Consider the following 27,872-nt stretch of genomic DNA (forward strand, 5'->3'; position numbering starts at 1 on the left):
CCATCGGTGTCCTGTCGCACTCAACTTGGCACTGGACAGCACATAGGTAAGTGGATTGTTTGTCTGTTTTTCACCACAAACTGAGCACCATAAAGATAATCATGGAACTTGTCCACAACTGCCCATTTAAGTGCTAAGAACTCCAGCTGATGAATGGGGGTAACGCTGCTCAGATGCACTCAGCTTTCTGCTTGCGTAGGCTACTGGCCTAAGTCCACCAGGATGCTCCTGATTCAAAACAGCTCCCAGACCATTAAGGCTAGCATCCACATGAAGAACATAGGATTTGTTCGGATCGGCAAAAGCAAGTACTGGGGCATGTGTGAGACAATAAATGATCTTACGAAATGCTGCTGTACAGTTTGTCATCCCAACGCTCTCCAAAGGGCTCAGTCGTTTTGTAATTATTTCCTGCCATCTGCGGGTCTTTCGGATTTGGCCAGATGTTGGTGGGTACCCTTTAGTGAGCTCTGTTAATGGCCTTACAATGGCTGAGTAGTCTTTTATGAATCGTCGGTAAAATCCACAGAAACCGAGAAAGGATCTCAGTGACTTCAGATCAGTGGGCATTTTCCCAACGGGTTACCGCCTCAACTTTGGCTGGGTCAGGTGATACTCCAGCAGCTGACACAATGTGCCCCACATAACGTACTTGGGACTGACAAAACTGGCATTTGTCAATTGAAACATTTGAGGCCACACTCTCTGAGCGATCTAAAACTTTTAATAGTCTCTCTTCATGTTCTTCAAGAGTTCGCCCAACACAATGATGTCATCCAGGTAGACTATTACTTGAAGAAGATGCATGTCACCAACAGCTTTTTCCATTAGCCGTTGAAATGTGGCTGGAGCTCCAGTAATCCTTGAGGCATTCCGTTCAAACTGGAAAATCCTAAAGGACAGATAAATGCTGTCTTCTCTTTGTCCTCCTCAGCCCATGGCTATTTGATAATATCCACTGCGAAGATCCAGCACAGAAAACCACTTACTGCCAGCCAAACAGTCCAGAGCATCATCGATCCTGGGAGTAGTGGTACTGATCAGGGAGGGTGCGAGCATTTAGAGTCCTGTAGTCAATGCACATCCTCTACTGCTCCACTCTTTTTCCGTGCAATACAATAGGCGATGCATACTGGCTTCTGATTCTGTAATTATTCCAGCCTCTAAAAGTTCTTTGATATGGCGTCGCACATCCTCGATGTCTGCAGGAGCAATGCGTCTGGAGCGCTCTCTGAACGGTTTGGTGTCTGTTAGTCTAATGTTATGTCAACTCCTTTGGCTAACCCACATTCCCACTCATTGGTAGAAAAGACAATCACTTCTGACTGCCAACTTCTGACGGAGGTCGCATTTCCCATAACTCAGGGATGGATGACTCTTCAAATTTAAACAGGCTTGGATCAATACTTGAGAGCTCTTTTCCCCAGAACCAACAGTAAGTGTGTCAGTAAGGTACACATTGGCCATTACTGTACCCGATGGAATTGATATGTCCCTTTGAGGTCTCATTATGGACTAACACTTGTATACTGTTATCTTGAACGGTGGAAGAGGGAAGCACAAAGGGAGTTATGAATGTACCAGCCGGAAGATTATCCTCTTCAGGTGAGTCTACCACAAAGATTTCTTTTCTCAAGGGTTTCTCAGTCTCCATTTTACAGATGGCCAATACTTCTCCTCTAGATGGAACTACACCACTTCCCGGGTCCCATCCACCGTACTTTTCCCCCTCAGGCTGGTCGATTAAAGTATTGTTACATGTCTGCTGATTCAGATGGATTTCAGGGAGGTTAGTATGAATTCTCAAAGCTTGTGCAGTGCTGGAAGCTTTTACGTCATGACGGAGAGTAGCAAGGCGCTGGAAGAAACTGGCGTTTGTTTCCAATTATGACTGGCAACTGGGATGGCCCTTGAGGTTCAGGACATACGAGAGCCAGGATGGACAGCGGCTCCTTCACCTCCACTGACTTGAAAAAGGGAAAGTGACATCCCTACTATGTATCCTTTATAAGGGTAACTGGATGAACTGAGGCCCCATATGGATAATCCAGTCAAGGGGTGGAATCGGTACATAATCTAAATCTTAGAGTACCAAACTCTCAAACACAATTGTCACCTGCGAGCCACTGTCTAACAGTGCTTGACATAAATGTCCATTAATTGTCCACTTCTACTGTTGATGCTGGTCCACTAGGCCCTTGTGGGATACTGCTGGCTTTGTATATGTCGGTCTGACTCTTTTTGGAGAAACAAACTTGGTTCTGGGTTTTTTCTGCTTTCATTAGCCTCGGACTTCAAACTCTTAGCTTGACGCAAAGAACGAATTAGCTTCTGGATTACTTGGTCTGAATTTTGTGGGGCTTGACATTTTGTCGCAATATGACCATCTTGTCCACATTTGTAACAGAAATAATCATCTTTTGTTCTGGCTGACTTGCGGCTGGAATGATGATGAAGTGGACTGTGATGGTTTCGGTCGTTGTTCTGTAACATCTAGGAGCCCTGAGAAGGACTGACACTCATAACTGCCAGCTGTGTTTTGTAAGTACTGAACTTGTTTCTTTAACTCTTCTACATCTTCTGTTTTTTCCATCAGGTTAGATTTCTCTCTGGGTGTAAACCACCAAAGAAGAAGTAGAAAAACAGTTTTGTGCATCACACCATGTAAGTGGTTGCACGCAGCTCTTGAATCTCACCCTTGAGTTCTTGAATGACAGAATGTGCTTGTGGTTCATCACAATACTGTATAGATTTGGCTTTAGCTGGACATTCTGTGGCGAGATGCTTCACTCTCTTCTGCCTCACGTATCTCCTTCAGCAGGACTCAGGAAAGAAGGTGGGCATACTGTACGTTCTCGAAGCCTCAACTGTAGCAACATGAGGTCAGAATTCACTGCCCCTCGAATGAGTTGTTCTACTCGCACTTTATCGACCATTCTGAAAGACCGGCCGTCTCTTTCCAACCACTTTTTTAAGAGCCTTGTCAATCCTCCTCAGAAACTCTGATAATGCCTCCCCTGCATTTTGACGCATAAGTCGAAACTTAAAATACAAATCTTCACCAGACTCTGAAGATCCAAAGGAACTCTCTAATGCTTCCACATACTCTAAAGCACCTGCTTCTGGATTTGAGAAACGAACAGCTCTCACTATTTCCATTGCTGGTCCTTTAAGGCTTTCCATGATTCTGCATCGTTTTTCTTTTTCAGTACAGTCACACTCAGTTATCATGAGCCTTGCTTGATCAATCCAATTATCCATGTTTTCCTCTCCAACTGGGGTCGGAACAATAGCTGAAAATGTGCGAAGTCGTCGGTATGCATTTCCATCTCTCGTTGGCTTTACGGTCCTTTCCAGTACTTCACCCATTGCACGTATAATTGATTCAGGAGAACTATCACCAGCACTGTGGGGTGTAATTAAAGCTTTTACATCACCAAAAGTTTTCCCTTCCTCCATCAGGAACTTTGTCAGCTTTTCAGAGAATCCTTCAGCATCTGTATTAGAGGCACTTTCTCTTGGTTGGATCACGATAACTGACCAGGGCTCACTCTTTTCTCCCCTTGTCACTTCAGGAGGAATACGGGTGGAGAGTCAGTGGCTTGTCGGCACTCACACAATACCATCATAGACTGGGCAGTGGGTCCTTCTCTTGTGTCTCTCACTCGAACCCTTCCCAGAGCTTTCACAGTTTCCATTAATCTTCAATCTCTGCCACTTCTGTATAAACAGGTACATTTAACAGGATTAAAGCATGAGTAACATCAATACTGGCTGCTCACACATTTCGTTAACTCTGCTTGAAGACTGGGGTCCTTTCTCAAAGCCATAGCAACAGTTTATGCACTTTTGAATAGAAGACAGAAGGTGCTTGGATTCAGATAATTTAACTTGTCTCTTCCTTCTTTAGGAACTTATCATCGATGTATCAGAGGGAGATCCCGGACGAGCCCCCACTTTTATTTAGCGCCACCTAGGTGTATTAAGTTTTAAGATAGCGCTCCAGGTTCAATACACTAAACGCCTACAGAATGTTGAAGTTAGGCCCCTCTGATATAATTCAATGATTGTAGTGTAAATAAGGCAGATTAGAATATAAACATTTGTTGAGTTTGAATAAATCACCAGGAATAAACTCTGTGAATATTAACACTCTTGGATAAATCAGAAAATATAATAATTTAATTAGAATAGAAATGTAAATATTGGGAAAAGAACCCGGGTTGTAAAACAAAATACAAAATATAGAATTTATGCACAGCCGAAAGAATGTAAAATGACCCAAATATAAGTCAACACAAGGAATTTACAATGAAGAATAATAATTAAACAAATATAGAAAAATACCACCTTTACACACTCGACCAATTAAAGTTAGAAATCAACAAGTGACTAAAGGGTGACAGAATAGGTATCTTTTTGAAAGTACCTACAATTGTGTCACTCAATTACACATAGAAGTACACCTATATAAACTATTCACAGTTTAAAACTGTATTGTAGAAACAGGCAGGAGTATATTATGCTCACTGCATAAACATCAACAAATGAAAACTCAGTGGGCCCACACACACACACACACACACACACACACACATTCAAACCCCACCCCGTTGCAGGCCTGTATCGTTGCTTGTGTACGTTGTGGCCGCGAAAATGAAAATGGCCTCTTCACTCTCCTGAGCACAAATAAAATTAAACAAAATACCTCAGATCCAGATGACAGCGATCCAGTTGACAGCAGTCAAGATGACAACACTCCAGATGACAACACTCGTGGACAGCGATCTAATGAGCAGCGATTGATCGGCGAAACTCCTGCAGCAGGTCACTATTAAATCCTAGCTTTCACTTTTAACTGTCAGCTGACAAAATGCTACTCCCTGTAGTCAGAGGCACCACCAAATATCCCGGCTATTTGTGGTGCTATCTGGTCCTCCAAGACTCTTTCTGCACCGTCCGATCCTAAGCTGGCCGTCTTTTTCTTCTCTCCTCAATTTCCGTTTAACTGTCTCTCATCGGATTTATGTTTAAATCCGCGGTACTGTCAGTTAACGCTAAAGGCATTTAAAAAATGCCTACTCGCTCTGAACTGACTAATAACTGACACTGGTAACTTATCTGATAAAAACACACAGCGAACTCAAATCAAACACAAAACAAACTCAAAGTAATTAGAACTGTGTTATTCACACGCGATCTACTTTACAATGTCGTGTATTTTTACTCTCCGTGTATGTTTCTCAATCATTCCAGCCCGCAGCGCGTCTCTCTCTGTTTCCAAATCTGCCGGCTGTCAAAATCCCTCTCCCCTCAACAACCAATCACATTTCACATTCCAAACCGGAGGGCGGGACTAGACACATATAAACCAATCAAGGAACACCTAACAAACTTGTTAACCCCTTGTATTTCAGTGAAGGTTGATCAAACTTGCTATCTGATCATGCTCTCAAAGACGAACGCAGATATCATTACACATCAACATTAGGAGATATATATTCACACATGAATGCAAAACGCATTTAGATTTAGATCTGTTCTAGAACTAATATGAATAAATAAATAGATAGATAGATAATAAATAAATAAATAACCTTAAGATTATTTCAAAACTTAAAACGTGTAGAACTTCATTCTACTGGGTTACATATATATATATATATGTATGTGTATATATATATGTATGTATGTATGTATGTATGTATGTATGTATGTATGTGTATATATATGTATGTATATATATATGTGTGTGTGTGTGTGTGTGCGTGTGTGTGTGTGTGTGTAAATATATGTGTATATATGAGTTTCGATGCAAAAACCTCTAAGTCCCATTTGATATTTTCTTCTAAAATGACCATTTTTCTCAGACTCTTGTGTGTAGGCTCAGAAATGTTACTTTTATGGTGATAAATAAGTTTTTTTTCATTACCTTTAAAGTAAAATCCACTGTGCTCATTGGAACTTTCAGAGCAGCAGACATTTTTCTGTAACCTTCCCCAGCCTTGTTAATCCAGACAATCCTGTCTCGGAGGTCTACAGACAATTCCTTTGTCTTCATGCTTGTTTTGTGCTTTGGCATGCACTGTCAACCCTGGGACCTTATATAGACAGGTGTATGCCTTTTCAAAACATGTCCAATCAACTGAATTTACCACAGGGGAACTCCAATTAAGCTTCTGAAACATCTCAAGAATGATCAGTGGAAACAGAATGTACCCGAGCTCAATTTAAAGCTTCACGGCAAAGGCTGTGAATACTTATGGAGATGTGATTTTTATTTTTTTATTTTTTTACTTATTTATTTTTTTCCAGGTTTTTTATTTTGCATAAATTTGCAACAATTTCAAAAAAAAATGTTGTCATTATGGGGTATTGTGTGTAGAATTGAGAAAATAAATGAATTTAATTCATTTTGGAACAAGGCTGTAATATAAAAAAATGTGGACAAAGTGAAGCGGTGTGAATACTTTCCGGATGCACTGTATATGTATGCATATCGCATATTTGATGAAATATTACGTAATTTGCACACTAATGTGCCATTTTTTTTTTTTAGAAAACTTGGAAAAAAAAGTTAATGTAGTAAACCACTACCTTTTTTGACAGAAACACGAGATTCTGTTTATGATAACTATGTTAATAGCGCTCTTATTTTTTTGGGACCTGTAGATCAGGTCAGGATTTACATGACTCTTCATAATAATTTGTGCTATTTTGCATCCAGCAGCACGGAGAAGAAGAGCCGTTAACCGCTCTCTGTTGGAGAATGGAAACGTCAGTAAAACGGAGGTGCATGCTAATCTGGCTAACGGCTATTTCTGTAAAGACTGCTCCTTCCACGCCGAAGGGAACGAGAAAGAGACGTCATATTCTGTACCATACTCCACATCAGAGTCTGCAGCACATCAGACAGCAGCAGCAGCAGACGCCACCATGACCACCATGGCCACCTCTCTGAACAGTGTGGATGGTGCAGGTGAGGATAATGTGCAAACTATTTTCATCTATTTATATATTACTAAACACTTCATTAATTTAAAAAATGTATTTGTTTGGTTTAGTGTTTTTAGATTAGATTCAACTTTATTGTCATGAAATATGTACAAGTACAAGGCAACGAAATGCAGTTTAGGTCCAACCAGGAGTGCAATAGCAGCAAGTGCAGCATATAGGTATAAGTTAAAAAGTGCAATTATAGAAAAACTATGGGTAGTATTTACAGATGGATGTACTATGAACATTTATATACAGGTTGTATTAACTAGAATCAGAGATTTACAATAGATAAATATATACAGAGAGGTTGCTATTAATAATCAGAAATATGGAGATACATATGAACATTATTACAAATGTATATGTGTAGTGGATATATACAATTCAAGATGAATTAGTACAATTAATATGTGCGATCTTAATTGTGCTAATATTAAATAGTGCAGTGTTTATGGGGAGTGCCGTGGGTGTATGAGGGGGCAAATAGAGTCAATGGGAGGGCAGAGTTCAACAGCTCAGGGGAAAAAGCTGTTCTGCTGGTTTTGCTAACTATTTTATGATTGTGAACGTAGAATGTTAAGTCACTTCAATTACATTAGGAAAGGAAATCTCCTGTTTTTGGTGTAATTCTGTTAAAATTCACAATTTCTTATGAAGTGAAATGCATGTTAAGATTTTAGACAGGGCTATGTGGGGAAAAAGCAGTCATGAACATGGAAAATGAGAAATGACACGAGTATATACATGACTATAGGGATGCAACGATTATAGATTTTGGTTATATGATTATAGTCTGAGGAATAATCACGATTATCACGGTTATTATGCATTAATTCATTTCAAAATGCTATTAGTTTAGAAAATCACATGAAAACTCCTTATTTTAAAGTGTTCTTTATTGCTGCTCAGTAACCAAATCAAACAACACAAGAAATAATAAAAAACAAACAATAGTCCGTTTCTCTTTGGACTTAAATAAGTGAAAAAAGTTTTTGACATTTAAACATAAGTAATAATTTTACACTAAAAAGAAATGTCAGAGCAATGAATAAATAAATAAATAAAAATATGAAGTATTAAAAAATTGTATTTGTCTAAGCAACAAATCTAAGTAAATCTAAGCAACATATTAGCTAAGTATTTTCCTTTTAAGGATAACAAACGAAGTCAAAGTCAGTTGAACCTCGATCTGAAAGGCACTTTTGATCAGCATCGCTTGCCTCTATTGGACATAATGAACTTGCACGCGAAGAAGACGCAGAATGTGAACAGCCCTTGGTTAATAGCCTCAGCCATAGTTAATCCAGTGTGTGTGTGTATTAGCCTTTGTGTACAAGCTAGGAACTTTAAATTAGCGCAGAATCTGTTGATCGTTGCATCCCTACATGACTACTCTCTATATTGAATATTTTAAATATATATTTTTTCCACTTTATGTAGCGCCACCTACGTGTATTAAGTTTAAGATAACACTCCATGTTCAATAAACTATATGTCTACAGTAATGTTGAGGTGATGCTACTGAAGTGATAGCTCTGATACTATTCATTAATGCCATTTCTCTATTTAATAAAAGTAAATTCTAATCTAAAAATAAACCAAAGTTTGGAGACAAGACCAGAAATGAACTCTGTGAATAATAATACTCTTGGATGAATCAGAAAATATAAAGAATTTAGTTATAACACAATATAAAGATTAGGGTAATTATCCAAAAATAAACAAATATACAGTGCTCAGCATAATTGAGTACAGCTCATTTTGAAAATGAATATTTTGATGCATTTCTCAGTGAATATGGGTAATATATATTGGTGCATTAGAACAAAACAGATTTATTAAACAGATATATTTATTAAAATAATATTTTAGTCATTAAACATATTGAAATTGAAGGATAATACAATTAAATTCAAGCAAAATATTGCAAAAATAAATTACAACCTTAAAAATTTTAACAATTTTTCAATTTCTTTTTTGCTTCTCTTGATTTTGTCCAATTTTTAAAATTTGTATTTAATATTTTTCTATGACATAAATTTGGCTGTGCTAGTTTTTAGACCGTTATTGTAAGTTATTTAGTTAGATAAGCTCCAGATTTGGCTTCAGTACTGACTATTCAATTCAATTTCAATTCACCTTTATTTGTATAGCGCTTATACAATGTAGATTGTGTCAAAGCAGCTTCACATAAAAATCAAATGACTAATCAAATGTAAATGCACGAATACAATATTATATAGTTTCCTATTGGAAATATGAATATAAATGCTAGATTTTTGAGGGGTGTACTTATATACAGCATGCTGAGCACTGTATACAGTATTTACACACTCAACAGAATGTAAATCGACCAAATTATAAATCAACAAGTGACTTTATGAGGTGACAAACACGCTTAATGTAAATTCTGTGAATATAAAAGCACAATTTTAGATATATTTAGAGATCTATTACTATTCTGCAATATAATGTATTATACTAGATAAGTCATGATGATAGTAATTTGATCAAGCATGAAGAAAAATTATGCCATTCTCAAATCAGCACTGTACATCAGTTTGCATAAAAAAAGATGTTATTTTATTATTAATTTACATTTTTTAATGACTTTGTTATATTAAAATGTAGTAAAATACAGAATTCAGAAAATGTATGGGTTTAATTGATTATATATATAACTATATTAGACTTTATTTGATTATTAAAATGTATTAAACCATTAAAAATAAAATCCCAGAAAGTAAAACAATCAACATGGTATTTTAAAGATTTATCTGCTGTGTATTTTTGCCGTTTGTGTCTTTCAGCTCACGACAGCTACTGTGGTAGTGTGAACGTGCAGGATGTGGTGACCACAGACCATCTCAATCTCAACGGGTCACTCTGTAAGTACTCTCAAAACAACCCTTCGGTGCTGCCATGGCTACAGTTACATGAAATGAATATTCACCTATTATTATTGGCTATATGTGGATGTTTTGTTTACTATATGTAGTGAAAGATCATCAGTAGAAGGTTTAATAGGATTTTTAGATGCTATTCATCCAAATAGAAGCATTCTTTGTGTTTTCTGAGCTTTCTGATAGTACACATGATGATCATCACTGTTGGCTTACAGGTGACGACTGCAAAGGGAAGCAGCACATGGAGATGAACACAGAGCGTAAACACTATTCCTACATCCACCGCGTGCTCGCAGTCTTGTGGGCTGTTGTTACTTACACAGGTTATAAAGCTTCAGATCTTTACAGCTTTATCTTGTAGACACCGTCTTCAGTGTTTAATGCCAGAAGGGAACTTATCTGCATCTATATGGCAATTTTTCCACTGTGTGGTATGACTCGGCACAGTTTAATTTGGTTTTCCACTTCATATTAGTGCCTCTTCAGAGTGGGTGAGATTATAGATCTATTGTTACAGTATATTTAAGCCATCTGTACTTGGTTACATTCTGGGTCATTTTATCCTATTCTCAGCCACCTGTTTATAATGATATTACGTCTTAAAATCATAAGCTGGGTTTTCATCACAATGTTTCAATGCGCATTTTTAAGTCTCGTGACTAGGGCCAGACAGACATTTTTGCTAATGCCATGCAGAATTTTGTTTAAATAAATTGAAATAGTGATTTTGAGAGTATAGTAACGAAAACATTAAATAAAAAATGATGAATTTTACTTGCATTTAAGGTTTATAATGCAAATACCATTAGATCCGCTTGATTAGTTATCAAACAAAGTTACTAATATAATATAATATGATATAATATAATATAATGTAATGTAATGTAATATGATATAATATAATGTAATGTAGTATAATATAATATAATATGATATAATATAATGTAGTATAATATATAATGTAGTATAATATAATATAATACAATATAATGTAGTATAATATAATATAATACAATATAATGTAGTATAATATAATATAATACAATATAATGTAGTATAATATAATATAATACAATATAATGTAGTATAATATAATATAATACAATATAATGTAGTATAATATAATATAATACAATATAATGTAGTATAATATAATATAATACAATATAATGTAGTATAATATAATATAATACAATATAATGTAGTATAATATAATATAATACAATATAATGTAGTATAATATAATATAATACAATATAATGTAGTATAATATAATATAATACAATATAATGTAGTATAATATAATACTATATAATGTAGTATAATATAATATAATACAATATAATTTAGAATAATATAATACAATATACTGTAGTATAATATAATACTATATAATGTAGTATAATATAATATAATACAATATAATGTAGTATAATATAATATAATACAATATAATGTAGTATAATATAATATAATGTAGTATAATATAATATAAAATATTACTTTACAAACTGTATCGTGAAACAATAATTTAATCATTTGCGTATTATTTAATAATATCACTAAAATTAATATAAACTCATAATAAATTTATTATTTACACTACTTTAAGTAAATAAATAGCTAAACAATTTCAAACGCACTGATTCTGTGTGGGCCATCTCATATCAAACGAATTATTTCAATAGCAAATTTGGAGAGAAAATGTAAAAGTTTTTACACTCAACGCATTTGCTTTACGTAGCGAACATTACTCCCATGTGACCAATCAGCTGTCTCTATTATGCTTGCCTTTTTACTTTTGGCTGCTAAGGATCTTTAGTCTGGTGGAAAACAGGGAATCTCAAATTAAGTCTTAAAAGGACACCAGCATGTTATACAGCTGCTGATGACAGGTGGCACCAGATTTGGCAAAGAATGGCCGATCTATTAATTTAAACAGAAATAATTAACACAATACAGCAGTTATGGCATATAACTTAATGTCACATTTTGGTTCGCTCTGAACCTTGACTGAGGTGGTGTTAAAAAAAAGTGTAAAATTTCCTGAAAAGTGAGTCGTACCAAAATATGCCGTGCAGTAGTGATGGGAGAAACTACACTTTCAAAGCTTCTAAACAACTGAACAAATTGCTTCGTAAAATGATTCACATTTTATGGACTCCTGGTGGTCAAAACCAGGTAAATGCAACAAACACTCAGTCAAAACATGCATTAGAATTGCTTTTTCAAACATTTTGCAAACTTTAAATTGAACGAATAACCTATAAGTGTGCTTAGCTCATCATGCAAGATCGTTCATTCTAAATGTGTAATTTTGAAGGCTTATTTATGGTTTGTACCATTGTGTGCTCTGTTAAAAAGGCCGACATGAATATATGAACTATTATTCCTTTCCATTCATTAAAACATTTACAAACTTCACGATCTGAGATCAGGGTTCTGTTCTTCATACCTCGCTTAAATGATCTAAGATGATTTGAAAGATCCTGAATCTTTTGATCTTGATAATTGATCTCTGGCTAATTTGGTTCTTCAAACAAGTTCGCGAATCAGATTAAAATGTGTGGTTGAACTGATCTGGGATCGCTGCGTGTGTTGTGAAGGACAGATCTATCAATCCTCGAAATCATGATCAGCAATGCAATGATTGGCTGACTGCACAGCAGTGTAATGACATCATCTGATTAATATTTAATTATCCATGTGAGCAAAAGTACATAAAATTCTAAGTAAACAGTTTATTAAATATGATATGCAATAACTGTCCACCTCTGTTGTAGGCTGCAGGGTTTACACTTTAATGTGTCAAGAGTATTTAGCAATTTATTTAGTTTTACATATAGAGCGAATTTTCTTAAATCAAGTTTCTTAATCGACGTAAGGAATAACTAGCTGTTTAAATTAATTTTGCATTAAAAAAGTCAGAAATGTTGCAATGACAACAACTCTCAGATGAGTTTTGAAGAACAAAATGATCCTGGATCGTGTCAAATAACCAAATCCAGCTAATTGAGTAATCCACGCAGGAAGAACAGACCCCAGGTAAAAACTATGAAACCTGTTTTACCTCAGAATGAACGTGTGATTCGCGTATTGTATAGTACTGCACACATCGCCCTCTAGTGGTGAACCATTGAATTTTTGAAACTGTTATGACATACAGAAGCCTCTACTGATATCACATGACCATGCCAATTTGATATGCGCTCTGAAACACTGATTTTAAACGTTTTCCAAAGGTTTCGAAGCTTCATGAATCAGTAATTCAAAAACAGCCATCACTACTGTGCAGTGGAAAAAACACCATTTACGTTCTTTTTATAAGCTTTTAGGAAACACTTAAAGAAATAGTTGACCCCAAAAAAATATTTATATCATAATTTACTCACTCTTTACTTGTTTCAAACCTTCATGAGTTTCTGTTGAACAGGAAAGATAATTTGAGGAAAGCTGGAAACAATTAACTTCCATAGTATTTGTTTTTCCTATTATGGAAGTCAATGGTTACAGGTTTTCAGCTGTTCAACAGAAGAAAGAAATGGTTTGTACCCACTTGAGGGAGAATAAATATTCAGTTTTGGGTGAACAGTTTGTTCAAAGACTTGGCTGGTAAAGCTGGACTGGATTGCTGGTTGTTGTCTGATTATATTGTCTTACAACGCAGGTAATGTTCTTCACCGGGTTTGCCGAGGTTTCGGCTCTGCTGGTGCGTTTGTGAGCCGGAAGATGAAGTCCGTTGTGGGGTTGGCAGTTTGTTCTCCAGGTTGATATTCATCCCGATTTAACTTTTCCCCACTGTAGTTAATAGTTTGTGTTTTCTGAGCTTCCTGATAGTACACATGATGATCATCACTGTTGGCTTACAGGTGACGCCTGCAAAGAGAAGCAGCACATGGAGATGAACACAGAGCGTAAACACTATTCCTACATCCACCGCGTGCTCACAGTCTTGTGGGCTGTTGTTTCTTACACAGGTTATACACCTTCAGACCTTTATACCTTTTTCTTGTTGACATCGACTTCAGTATGTTATGCCCAGGGTGTCCATGGGGTATTAAAAATATTAAAAAGTCTTAAATTTCTGAATTATTAAAAAAAAAAGGTATTAAATTTACTGAAAAACTGTATTGTACTGTAGGTCTTAAATCATTTTAAAGAGTTCTTAATTTTGTATGTCTATGTAAAGCTACCCAATCAGACCCATCCAATCAACAGCAATCAATTTCAATAAAAGTTTTAACACAAGTTTTACTTATTAACTGTATTTACCAATATGGATTAATTATCTTCCTTACAATAGTATTTGTTTTAAAGTTCTCCATGTATTTATAGCTACCTAATGACGATACTCACCAGGACAGACATTGCATTGTTTTAAACCTTTTTTTAAAGAAAAGTTATGTCAAAAAACACATTTTCAGCCAAAAATGGTCAACTTTATATGTGTTGACTGTTGGTTTATTCAACAACTACGAAAATAATACGTCTAGGGAAGTGTAGACTAACATCATACAAAACCAAACACACACACAACAGTGGCGGAGTATGAATTGTCATCAAAGTGACAATATTTACTTTTCATTACAATCAAATGTACAGACACATTTTACACATACCGGCTGCTGAGTCACTGATAGCACCTTTACACTTACAGGTATAGTTTACTACACAATATATCAAAAAAGTATCGTTATCGCGATAATAGTATATGCACAATCCATATCGCAGAAAGATGCAATAAAACAAGTTAATTTTGTGTGTCAAGTATTTGTGTGCTTTATGCATAGGTTGTTTATCTAAATCAGACCAATCAGATGCGGTCTTTATTACCTTTATCCGCACCTCTCCAGTAGGTGCTGTTTTTCCTCTTAGGTTTCAGTCATTCGTGGTGCTTTAAAGTTCATGGATTTTAGATTTAATTAACTAAAAAAACCTATCGCCTATTTATTTTAGTATGATCTTTTTTTTTATGCTGATTAAATAGCGTTTTGCGAGTTAATTATATTGTAATATATATCGTTATCGGCATACACACAACAACAATAACACATATCTTCCTAGTAGTGTGTTGCCCTTATGGACTAACATACGCAAAACATTTTTTATCCATTTTCTCAGATGTGTGAGTGTGGATTGTTTCCAAAATATCATGTAATTGTGAGCATTTTCTAAAATGCAAGCGAAAAAACATTTTTGCCTACATCGTTTTCATGGAAACAACATTAGTTTTGTCTCTTCATAAGCCTTCATGACAACACCATAATGACTTGATGTAAAACACTAAAGTTAATAAGTTTTGTGGGTTAAATCTGGACTGGATTGCTGGCTGTTGTCTGATTGTGTTGTTCTGCGACTCAGGTTACGGTCTTCTTCGGGTTTGCCGAGGTTTCGGCTCTGCCGGTGCATTTGTGAGCCGAAAGCTGAAGTCCATTCTGTGGTTTGCAGTGTGTTCTCCAGGTTGATATGATTCAGACTCCAGCATGCTTGACTTTCTTTCTCTCCCTCACTTTCTCCTGTCCTTCAGATCAGGGTTCATTAAACCAGCACGTTTTTCAACTATTTAAATATTTGTTAAAATAGAATTCAGTTTTGCATCACTGGAATAAATTATAAGCATTGTTTCTATAGTCTTAAGTAACATACAGTTGAAGGCAAAATTACTAATTAAGTTGTAATAACTAATTACTGGTCTTTGTCACGATGACAGGACATAACATTTTACCAGCTCTTTTGCAAGATACTAGTGTTTAGCACAGGGGTGCCCAAACCTTTTTTGTATAAAGGGCCAAGAATTAAATATCATTGAGAGCCGTGGGCTGAAGGTAAATATACCAAACTGTATTACATTAAAGTTGCCATGGGTATTTTCCTAATTTATTTAATAATATTTAAAAATAAATTAAAAACATTATTACAGCTAATGCAGTATAACTTTTAAATCATTTAAAATGATAACTTATTGCAATAAAAACATAAACAGTCACATTTATAACACCGTGGAACACTAGTCAAGCAGAATCTGCCTTTGCCTTGATTTACTCACCAGTTTGTTGGTGACAGTATGTACATTTACACAGAATTTACACTTATATTGAATTTTAGTTAGCTTTAAACAATAAAACAAACAAAAAAGTTTACATTAGATTTGAAACCACAATCTCTAAACCATTCCCATCATTCTTCTTCTTTTCTCAGATGGAATGGTGGGCCAAATCAAAAATTACCATGGGCTAGCTTTGGCCCGCGGGCCTTAGTTTGGGCAATCCTGGTTTAGCATTAAGGCTTAATAAGTTTAACTAGGCAAGATATGTTAATTAGGCAAGTCATTGAACTAAAGAGGTTTGTTTTAAAAATACTTCTTGAGTTGGCTAATAAAATTTACATTAAACATTATTGAAAAGAATTTGAAAAACCCTTCTTTCCAAGCCAAACTCAAATACATTTCAGAAGAAGAAAAGTTTTACTGTGTGAATTTCCTTGCTCTGTTAAATATCCCTTTTATACAATATGAAATTTTACAGGAGGGCTTATAATTTTGCCTTCAACTGCAATAAACCTTTAAAAACTCATTCTTATGAACTGATTTAGAGCTTCGGAAACTGTTTTTGCTGTGATAAATGAATTGAAAGAAAGATATTTGAAATCTGAATTCAGTTTGAAACATTAATAATTACTTTAAAATAATTGTAACGTTTATATTTAATTGTATTATTATTATTAATATGAATACTATTGTATTATTATTTACTTTTACTGTTACTAATTTCATGCATCATCACTAAATAAAGTCTGAAATCTCCCAACTTTTGAGCAATGTGCTGGTTTGGTTTTTCCTGATATCAAACAAAATGACCAAATGTTATGTTTGATTCAGACTCCAGCATGCCTGTCTGTCTCTGTCTCTCTCTCACTTTCTCCTGTCCTTCATTATCAGACATCATTTGACTTTTACAGTATTTTGATCCTTCTTTTCACCAATAGTGCATCAACATCACCTTCTTTCTGAAATCTGAACTCATTTTAACCAGCAGTTCCTTTCTTACCTTTTCAGCTCTGATGGTTGCAGTGCATCCGTGTCTCTGTGTTTGATTCTCGGACTAATAATCGTCGTCTTTGAATCTTTTTGTGCTGTGTTTGATGTACTCATCTTGTGTTTTGAACAGGGAAAGCAGCGACTGGCGCCTTCTGGTGGCTGGGAACAGGATGGTATCAGCTGGTAGCGCTCATGTCTCTCATCAACGTCTTTCTTCTCACTAGGTAAAAGTTCACATTAGTGCTGCACGATACTGGAGAAATATGAGATATTGTTGAGTATTAACGATAACAATGCTTCTTGCAATATATAATTTCCCTAGGAAAAAAGTAAATTTTTTATTAGCAATGTTTTTAAATCAATTATTTATTTAATGGTGTTAAAAAATTGGTAAAATATATTTTTTTAGATCTAATGCAGACCATAAAAACTTGTCAAAATCATTAAAACACTACTAAAAAACTACTAGGTATTTATGAGTGTCTATTACATTGAACGATAAGCTTAAGCCAATTGCAGAACAGCAACCACTGCGGAGGTGGGGATTAAGATAGAATGGCACCATCTGATTGGTCAGATTTAAATAAACATCCATTGCATAAAATAAATGTAATTTATCGCACATGTCTCAATGTGAATATCGCATATACAGTTGGAACCAGAATTATTAGCCCCGCTTTTGAATTTTGATCTTTTGACTTTAAAATATTTCCTAAATGATGTTTAACAGAGCAAGGAATTTTCACAGTATGTCTGCTAATATTTTTTCTTCTGGAGAAAGTCTTATTTGTTTAATTTCAGCTAGAATAAAAGCAGTTTTAAATTTTTTAAAAACCATTTTAGGGACAAAATTATTAGCCCCTTTAAGCTTTTTTCACAAACTAATTTCGAGAGGAGCACGTGATATGATTGACTACAGCTGATCCTCATTGCTAATCATTAGCTAGCCTATCAGATCATTCTAAAACTACTATAAATATTTTGCCTAAACTTCATTCCTCCCCCCCATCCTTCCCTTCTCCCTCCTTCTCTTTCATGATCGGGCAACACGGTGGCTCAGTGGTTAGCACTGCTGCCGCAGTAAGAAGGCCACAGGTTCAAGTTCTAATTGAGCCAGTCGGCACTCCCTGCGTGGAGTTTGCATGTCCTCCCTGTGTTTGCGTGGGTTTTCTCCGGGTCCTCCGGTTTCCTCCCACAGTCTAAAAACATGTACATAAGTGAATCGTAATACAATCACAAGCACTTAACGTATACATAGCAAAAGGGGGGATACAGGGGGGCTAATAATTCTGTCTTCAGCTGTACTATAATGATAAGTTTGCGATTATATTATGTAGCCCCAGTTCACATTAATGTTTTCTTCTTGCTTCTTTATTAAAATGCTTTTTTTATCATGTTGATTGTCCTTTTTGGTTATGCGTTCATGATGAATGTTTTTTGAGAGTGTTTTATTGTATGTTTGTCTCCCAGGTGTCTGCCGAAACTACTGAAGCTGCTTATGATTTTGCTGCCGTTTCTGCTGCTGTTTGGTGAGGACTCATTGAATTGATTTGATGTATACGTATATATGGGTACTCTTGTTCTGACGCTGCATGAAAGTAATGGGATTTGCTTTTTGAATGAGTTAGAAGATTGGATATACACTATCATTTAAAATCTGGAGTAAGAGTCTGTGTGTGCATGTGCGTGTATAATACTTTTTTCAACATGAGCTAGTTGATCAAAAGTGACATTAAAAGCATTTGACCCTAATTCCTGAACCATATGGTAACGTCATTGACAATAGCTACGTTTCCATCCACCTATTTTTAGGTGCATTTTGGAAACAGTTGATGGAAACGCCAAGATATGCATAAATTTGGAAAATGTGCATAGAAAACATATGCACATAACTGAGTAGGATCAACTTTTTATTCAATAAGAAAAGATACTCAAACTATGATGGAAACACTTTTACTGAACAAATTCCACTATGTGCATTAATAAGTCATGATGTTGTTATAAGAGATCATGTGATGATAAAACTGTTTGTGGATAAAGCAACAGGCTGAGCACATTGTAAAACATCTGAATTGTTGTTTTGGTCAGTCTAGAACACCTTAACCATTTCAGTATTAGTGTTATTATATTATTAATGACCTCCAGAAACAAAAGCGTCTCTGCTCAGCATCTCACGCCCTTAAACGCCACCACATGTTCATTGCGTGTCGGCATTGTCTTCTGAGACGTCATTTATTAAATAAAAAAAAGATTCACGCAGCTTCTCCTACTGCATCAAATTTCAATTTTTATTTTGATGTTTAGCGCCAGTTAATCAGGAAGTGACTATATTGGCTCATTGAATGGAAATGCTGCTTTATTCGTATGTCTTAAATGCGATATTCCGGTTTTGCGCATACATTTAATTCACATCTTTGGATGAAAACATAGCTATTGATATATTTAATGGTTTATAATTATTTATACATTTATTTACTTACAAACGTATTTATTTAGAAATATATTTGTAATTGAATTCATTTATAATTTTATTTTCTAATGCATTTGTTTATTTGTACATTGTTTTGCATGTTTATACATTATTTGTTTATTATTTATACATTTAATAATAATAATAATAATAATAATTCCTTACGTAGCGATTTTCTGGACACTCAAAGCGCTCTACACATTGGGGGGAATCTCCTCATCCACCACCAGGGGATTTATTTTGCACATTTTTATTTAAATCTTTTATTCATTTATGTTGTATGTCAAAAGTCTTATAAAAACCCATATTAACACTGAAGTGCCGTATAAAGGCTTATTGTTTCAAAAGTGTTTTGACACATTGACCATGTTTAGACTTAGACCTTCATTTAGGTATATGATTGATTGACATTGTGTTGGGTTTATTGATTTTTATTGGACAAACACACATTGTTTGAATTTTAGTAATTCTCATTCATTTCCTATGGTAGCCTCATAAGGTAAAGTCTTGAACTGTTCAGATTAAGGGAACTTTTTTTTATTAATCAAAATAAAATGATATTGCCCAAAAATGTCCAAATCTTCCTTGGGTAAATTAATAATAGTGCAGTATGATTATGATTATTTTTTTCCTTTACTCCATTTTAAAAAGGCATCTATAAAAAAATGTCTTTTTACTAAAAAAAAAAAATATATATTAAAAATAAAGTGTATAAGCCCAATTCACATAAAAACAAAGTATACATTTAGTTGCTTTATGTGTTTGTGGTAATCAAAGGCATGTCAGAAAGGGTGGATTTCTTTGTGGAAATACACTTGCTCCAATTTGAGAGAAAAATGCAAACAAAAGTTCTTTATTAAAAGCAGTCAGTGTTTTTGTATTTTCTTTCGGTGGCACAGAAACCATTATAATGATCCAGAAATTCCTCTATAAAGCCACTGGCACTGATCTGCAGCCACACTTGAGCAATCATTGGTAGTTCAACCCAGATGGCTCTACTTACTCTCTAGATTGCTTTCACACTTCTCCATAGTTGCACAACACACACACATTCTCCACTTCTCCATTCCCAAAACCGGAGGTGTGGTCCTGAGTTACATTTATAAATTGAGTCACAAAAATGTCAATTATATACATCATAAATGAGTACACCCCTCTTTTAAATCAATATTTTTTATAAGATACTTCGCAATACTTTGAAAATTATTATTTATCTTTTTTTCTCAGTGAATATAGGCAATGTATTTTGGTGCATTTAAACAAAACAGATTTGTTAAACAGATATATTTATTAAAATAATATTTTAGTCACTAAACATATTTAGAAATTGAAAGATAATACAATTCAAGCAAAATATTGCAAAAAAAACTAAATTTCAACAAGATTTTTCAAATTTTTTGCTTCTTGATTTTTCCTCTTTTTAAAATTTGTATTAATATTTTTCTATAACATATAAATGTAGGTGTACTAGTTTTTAGACCGTTATCGTAAGTTATTTTGTTAGATAAGCTTCAGATTTGGCTTCAGTACAGAATCTGACTAATCTAATGTATATGCACAAATATAATATTGTATAGTTTCCTATTAAAAATATGAATATGTGCGCGTCTGTGTGATACTTTTAACTGTCATGTGCACGCCGTGTCGCGGCGCTTCTGGTGTGCGACCTGCTTAACAGTTAAACACGTCCATTAATCGCGTGTTTACATTAAAAACCATTTTAAAAAGTAACGCAGTTGAAAAGAAAACCCATTCTATGTGAACAGCCCCTAAGAAAACAAGTATATGTCACCACAACTTCTTTGTCATTGTTATATTTTACAGGGAAACCATTTTTAATAAACAGAAAAAAATCAAGAGAAACATAAACAATTTTTACATTTTATTTCTTTTTCTTTTTTTTTTTTTTGCAAAAACTCAATTGAATTTAAATATATTATCTTTCTGATCCTAAAGATGTTATCTCTTATTTTAATGGTTATACAGTGGGGAAAATGAGTATTTAACACACCACCATTTTTCTCAGAAAGCAGATTTCTAAAGGTGCTGTTGGCTTAATTTTCCCCAGATGTTGCTAACAACCAAAGAAATACATACATGAAAAAACTAATCTAATTAGTTTACAAATTAAGTTATGTGTAATAAAATGAAATGACTTAGAAAGAAGTATTGAACACACGAAGAAAGGAAGGCGTAGAAAGTCATTGAAAGCCCAAACAGCAACTGAAATCTCTCAGTAGTTCTTCAGCAACCCTCTGCTCTTCATCTGTGTAAATGAACATTAGCTCCTTCAGTCTAACATCTACATTAGCAGGATGAAGATGACACAAGGATGGATATTTCAGCAAGACAATGATCCAAAACACAGCCAGGGAAACTCTCTAATGATTTCAGAGAGAGAAAATCAAGCTGTGGAATGGCCCAGCCAATCACCTGACTTGAATCCAATAGAAAATACCAATTAAAGCGCAGATTTGATAGGCGAGACCCACAGAACCATCAAGATTTAAACACTCTCTTGAAGTCTGAATAACTCACACCTGAGCAATTCATGTGACTTCATTCCCCATATGGGAGGCATCTTCAAGCTGCTAATATATTATTTATTCACTGAGAAAAATTAAGAGAGAGTTTCTGAGAGTTTTCTTTGTTAGTTTTATGCACCAAATCAGCAATACATTTTTGATACAAATAATGTGATTTTATTGATCCTTTTTCTAATGTTTTCCTGTTCTTTTTCCGTTTATAGGTTTATGGTATCTCGGTCTACCCATCGCCCTGTCCTTCCTTCCCGCTGTAAACCTCACTGAGTGGAAAACATCAGTCACTTCTTTTGCATCACTTCCTGCTCTGCCATCTATTCCCTCTTTTCCCTCATTACCGGCACTAACCTCTTTCACAAAAGAACCACTGCTTAAAGAGCAAGATGTGACGCCACTGGTCGTCACACAGGTAATAAACCACGTGTAAAACAACATCTGTCTGTAGACGTGTATAAATATTCAATATAGTCATGATAATGCACAATTGTTATAAAATTATCTGTCGCTCTTGATAAAATACTATGAATATAATGATCAGTTATTTAAATAATTTCAATGCCTTTTAAGATTATTCAGACTGTTGTATTTGCAGTGGTTTTTATCACAGCACTAAATGCTTAAAGTTTTAATATGATGTATAAGTGTGTATATGATAATGTATATACATTTGTACATGTTAATCCGGTCTAATCAGGTTTTACATGTTAATAGACATATTTTAATATATTTTACATGCTAATCTGGTCTACGACATGTTTGATAATGATTATAGAATTGATATTCTTCTGATCGTTTATATGCCTAATGTTGGTTTACACTTTACAATTTGCTTCCATTTGTTAACATTAGTTTAACTAATAATTTAGCTGAACTAATGAAAAACTACTTGAAGAGCGTTTATTAACTTAGGTGATGGTAATGTTTTTGGGATTGTTCACTTATCGCGTTCGTTGTTCATTAAGTTCGTTTTTTTCAATGGAGGTGAGGGACTTGCACTCACAAATAGGGATCGGTGTGCACACGGCTTGACACACTGGCGTTTTCAGTCGCACCTAGTTATTTTATAGTTTCTATTTCAATTAATGATTCAGTAACACAAATTTTCAGCCTTTTATTGCTGAAGGTATCATTTTTGAATTATTAAGTAACACATTTTTATTATGGCACCTATTGTTTAAACAATGTAATTGCTACAACTTTCGTTTTTGAGCATCAAGTTGCATTAAACTGCTGATTAAACTATTTTAATCTTTACAATAAACATCAGTGTATATATCGGAACTATAAACCGCTATCCCAGTACCTCTGTGTTATTTGACTGTTTGAAACTCAGAAATAATACTAACTGAAAAGACTAAAGACTGAATCTCGTTTGGTTGATCGCAGCTTTGAATCGAAGGATTATGACAATCGATGCTTTTTTGCTTGCGTATGTTGCTTTGAAACTAGTAGCAATATTTTTAATAAACATGCAAATCACAATCATTTAATTTAGGTTGCGTGGGTGTTTTAATTGAGATCCTGATCTTTTAATTATATAGCTAATACTAATTGAATTAATGCAGGCTAAACAAGTACTGATAGAAAACACCTTTAATAACCTAAGGGCTCATTCACACATCGAAATGCGTATTTGCTTCTAAAAACAAATAACTGCCCCGCCTCCCAGCTCCTCTGATTGGTTCACTGCTGTGGAACTGACAGTGATGAGCTGCACTGCGTGTGAAAGTTCTTTTATATTGATACAATGCCTAAACACATCTGTTAATCGCGTGTTTACATTAAAAACAATAGAAAAGTAGCGCATTTGAAAAGAAAAACACATTCTATGTGAACAGCCCCTAAGAAAACAAGTAGGTGCCACCACAACATCTTTTGTCATCGTTATATTGTACAGAGAAGCCAAAATGCATTCAAACATGTGAGTTGAATGACGCGGGAGGCAATCTTTATACAATCGTTATAACTTTAGGATTATTCTACAAGTTAAAAAATGAACAGTTCATGGATAAGGTGTGATCCGTTACACCCCTAGTCCATTGTGAACAAAGCTTCAGCCTTTGTTGCTACATAAGATATTTGATATGGTCATATATTAATATATACAGTTGAAGTTTTCTTTTTCAAATATTTCCCGAATGATGTTTAACAGAGCAAGGAATTTTTCACAGTATTCCCTATAATATTTTTTCCTCTGGAGAAAGTCTTTGTTTTATTTTGGCTTGAATGAATTTGTAATTTTTTAATACCATTTTAAGGTCAATATTATTAGCCCCCTTAAGCAATATTTGTTTTCAATTGTCTACAGAACAAACCATCATTATACAAATGACTTGCCTAATTATGCTAATTTGCCTAATTAACCTAGTTAAACCTAGTTAAATGTCACTTTAAGCTGAATACTAGCATCTTGAAGAATATCTAGTCGAGTATTATTTACTGTCATCATGGCAAAGATGAAAGAAATCAGTTATTATAAATGAGTTATTGAAACTATTATGTTTAGAAATGTGTTAAATAAAATCTTCTCTCTGTTAAACAGAAATTGGAGTAAAAAATAAACGGGAGGGCTAACAATTCTGACTTTAACTGTAGGCATGTTTTCTGAGGTAACTCATTGATCAGAGATGCATGAATTATCCACAAGTAATATACTTTACTCTATATACTCTCCAGGCTGCATCAGACTCCATTAACAGTGAGCGTCTGGCTCTGCTGGAGCAGCGTGTGTCTGCTTTGTGGGAAAGCGTCCGGCAGGGTGAACTGAAGGCCAAGGAGCAGCACGAGGAGGCGCTAGGTTTGACTCAATCTCTTCAGGAGCAGATGAAGACGCAGACAGACAGAGAGAGTCTCGGCCTGTGGGTCACAGAGCTCCTGCAGCCCAAATTCACTGCACTGGAGGGGGACATGAAGACCGAGACCCTCAGCAGAGCAGAGGTCAGACTGACCACGTATAATATATACCATTTAGCAGTTAGTCTGTGTTGATCTGTAGTGATGTTCATTTATGTGTGGGTTTCAAAAAGTGCATGTTTGAAAGCGTATGTATTTTCATGCATGTTTTTAGTAGGATAGACTTTCGGAAAACCTTTGCTTGTAATTTAGCGACACATGGTTTGAGATGTTTCTTTTTTTCTTGCATAAATTAGTTTGTCGTTTCCATTTAATTTGATAATTAGATATTAAACGTGTGCCTAATAAGAAAAAAGTTATTAAATTAATAAATATGTATTAATTTAATTAAATATTAATATTTATAAATTAAAAACATATTTATTTTTGCTTTGAATGTTGGTTTTAAAGAAAAAAATACAGGTATTAATTTGAAAGTCTGTTTTTATTTAATTATTTATTTATTTATTTATTTATTTATCCATCCACCAGTGCTAATTTAATTTGATTATTCAATTTTTTATGAAAGATTAACTTAGTATAATAAGTTTTTAAGAACTTTGTTTATTTTTATGTTTTCCCATAAATATTGCTTTTGAAATTACTAATAAAATTAGTAAAATAGCATTTTTATGGTACTGTAATGTTAGTTTTATTCTAGCATTTAATGACATTTCTTCATTTATGTGTAGGTTTTAAAATGATCACAGAAAAAAACAAACATACTTGTATTTATTATGCTTTTTTTATTAGTATGGATAGTCTTCAAGAGAACTTTTGCTTGTAATGTTACTAAGTATATTTTCCGTTTTATTAAATATTTTAATAAACTATTAAACGGCTATGTGATAACTTTTTAAATATATTTATTCATTAATTTTGCCGTGAATATTGGTTATAAAATTGATCAAAGAAAAACATGTCAGTCTAAAGGCTGGTCGCATAGCCCTCGCTGACGCTGACACACACCTCTCAAATAATGTACGACGTGCTGAGAGCCACGAGCCCGATGGAACGAGTGTTTACAACTGTCGAGTTTCGTGAAGGAGCTCTAGATGGAAACTTTTGTTATGTGTTTACCTTATGATTAAAGCTCATCCACCAGTTCCTGCCTGTGAATGAGCGAGTTTTAGCTTCTTATAGCGTTCAGAATAAACAAAACACCAGCGAAGAAACTTGACGCAGAGGAACATAAAAACCTACTGCCAGCTAGTGTTTTGGAAGTGTTATTGCGGAGAAACACAAACAACATGCAGAAGTATAAATGCATGACTACGCGCAAGACAGGCACTGTGGGTACAGCAATCACTCAATGCAGAAGTATAAATCAGCATTAAGTCTTTGAAAATATTTCAGTCATGTAACGAAGTAAAGCTTTGATTTAGGGATTTTTTTTATATCATTTAATTATCAGAATTATCAGAATTTTATGCTTATTTTGTGCTTGTTTTTGTTGTTTTTTTATTGCCTTTGAAGTTGAAACAACTTTTTGTTTACTCATAATTTAAGGAATTATTCTCTATGGCACTGTTATGTTGCAATGTTGTCCAGATATATCATTTATGTTTTTAATTTCTACAAAATATGAAACATTCCAGTATAGTGTTTAACATGTATAATGTAATGTAATTTCTACTAAAGAATTTGTATTTATTTATGCATCTTTAGCATATCGATTTTTGAAGTTCCTGTGACAAATTAAAAAAACGAATGGGTTACATATGTTGCTTTGAAACTAGTAGCAATATTTTTCGCCATTTAAAAAAAAGTTATTTTATTAATATATTGACTTCAAACATATGTGACTTTAAAAAAAATTAAGTATATTTAGCTTTTTTGCTGTGTTTACGTATCAACCAGCAGTGTTTCCAGATTGGGCTGTTTTGAATTTGATTGTGCAGGCAAAAAGCGACAGGTGCGTTGACAAAATTTGGGCAGTTTTGAAGCTAAAATTTTATATGCAACTTATTTAACAAAACATAACTGTGTGCTCCTACTCCATTCAGTTAGTAGTGACCAGAGCATAGCGCAAACCGTGTGGGGCCCACCCACAAGAGCAGGTGAAGGAAAGTTGTATCAAAATCTGACTTCCCGGGCAAATCTGACCATCTCTCGCATGCACTCACAGCACGCAGCACCTGCAGTTAAACACACAGCGGTTTATCATAACACTTCTATCGATCATTTTTTCCACATTTGACCACAAGAACAAACAAAGAAGTGTTGTCTGATCGACAAGCAGCACCTAATTATGTTCAAAATAATTTATAACGCAAATGAGATGAATTTATAGCCCATTTCGAAAGTAAAACACACTCTTAATAGGTAGTGTAATCTGCACAGCATTAAGTGCAGGGTGTGAGTGAGAGTATTTCGATGTGATCCAGTTATGTTGTGGTTCTGTGACTGCTGGTGTTGGTTGCTGTATGGTTAAAATTAGGACAGTTAAAGTAACTAGCTTAATTTAGATTTAAATAAAATAAGATTAAATAAAATATTAATCTAATATTTTGGGCTGTTTTTTATTTTTTTTATTTATTGTTTTTACATTTTTTTTTTTTTTTCATTTTTTTTTTTATTTATTTATTTTTTTACATTTTTTTTATATTTGGGCGGGTTTTGGACAGCTTTTGGGCTGGAAAAACTCTGCTGTATCTGGCAACACTATCATCCAGTAGCAATATTTTACCACATCAGATGTCTTTTTTTATTTATTCATTTAAGGATATTCTTCTTCTTTTTTCTCTCTGTGTGTGCTCCAGACTGAAGAGCAGCATGTGCAGCATCAGAACATTCTTGAAGCTCGGCTCGCTGAACTGGAAGTCCTGCTACAAAACCTGAACTCCAGAACTGAGGTATAAAACACACAAATAAAACCCAAATCTTGCTGCGCTTTAATAATTATTATCCACGCTCATTCATCAAATTGTCTTCTCAATCACAGAACATCCACCTCTCTCAGCAGACACCAATCCAAGCTCCCGTCAGGTAAACATGCTAATCAATCATCCTTTTTGGACTCTTGT

At 34.5% G+C, this 27,872-nt stretch overlaps 1 protein-coding gene across 5 annotated transcripts in view; it reads left to right on the forward strand.

Annotated features, from left to right (window-relative positions):
- sun1b (Sad1 and UNC84 domain containing 1b) overlaps positions 1 to 27,872 on the forward strand; it is a 127,244-nt gene that overhangs the window by 80,589 nt on the left and 18,783 nt on the right. For 3 of the 5 annotated variants that reach the window (XM_056453136.1, XM_056453133.1, XM_056453135.1), the window contains 12 exons: positions 6,728 to 6,979; positions 9,810 to 9,887; positions 10,121 to 10,228; positions 13,573 to 13,671; positions 13,775 to 13,882; positions 15,267 to 15,365; positions 17,072 to 17,165; positions 18,412 to 18,470; positions 22,161 to 22,363; positions 24,631 to 24,891; positions 27,609 to 27,701; positions 27,791 to 27,834. In XM_056453136.1, coding sequence (XP_056309111.1) covers positions 6,728 to 6,979; positions 9,810 to 9,887; positions 10,121 to 10,228; positions 13,573 to 13,671; positions 13,775 to 13,882; positions 15,267 to 15,365; positions 17,072 to 17,165; positions 18,412 to 18,470; positions 22,161 to 22,363; positions 24,631 to 24,891; positions 27,609 to 27,701; positions 27,791 to 27,834 — 1,498 coding nt within the window. The remainder of the gene's footprint in view (positions 1 to 6,727; positions 6,980 to 9,809; positions 9,888 to 10,120; positions 10,229 to 13,572; positions 13,672 to 13,774; positions 13,883 to 15,266; positions 15,366 to 17,071; positions 17,166 to 18,411; positions 18,471 to 22,160; positions 22,364 to 24,630; positions 24,892 to 27,608; positions 27,702 to 27,790; positions 27,835 to 27,872) is intronic. The other 2 variants (XM_056453134.1, XM_056453137.1) reach the window with 2 other exon arrangements.

The sequence above is a fragment of the Danio aesculapii genome, chromosome 3 (genome assembly GCF_903798145.1).
Source record: "Danio aesculapii chromosome 3, fDanAes4.1, whole genome shotgun sequence".
NCBI lineage: Eukaryota > Metazoa > Chordata > Actinopteri > Cypriniformes > Danionidae > Danio > Danio aesculapii.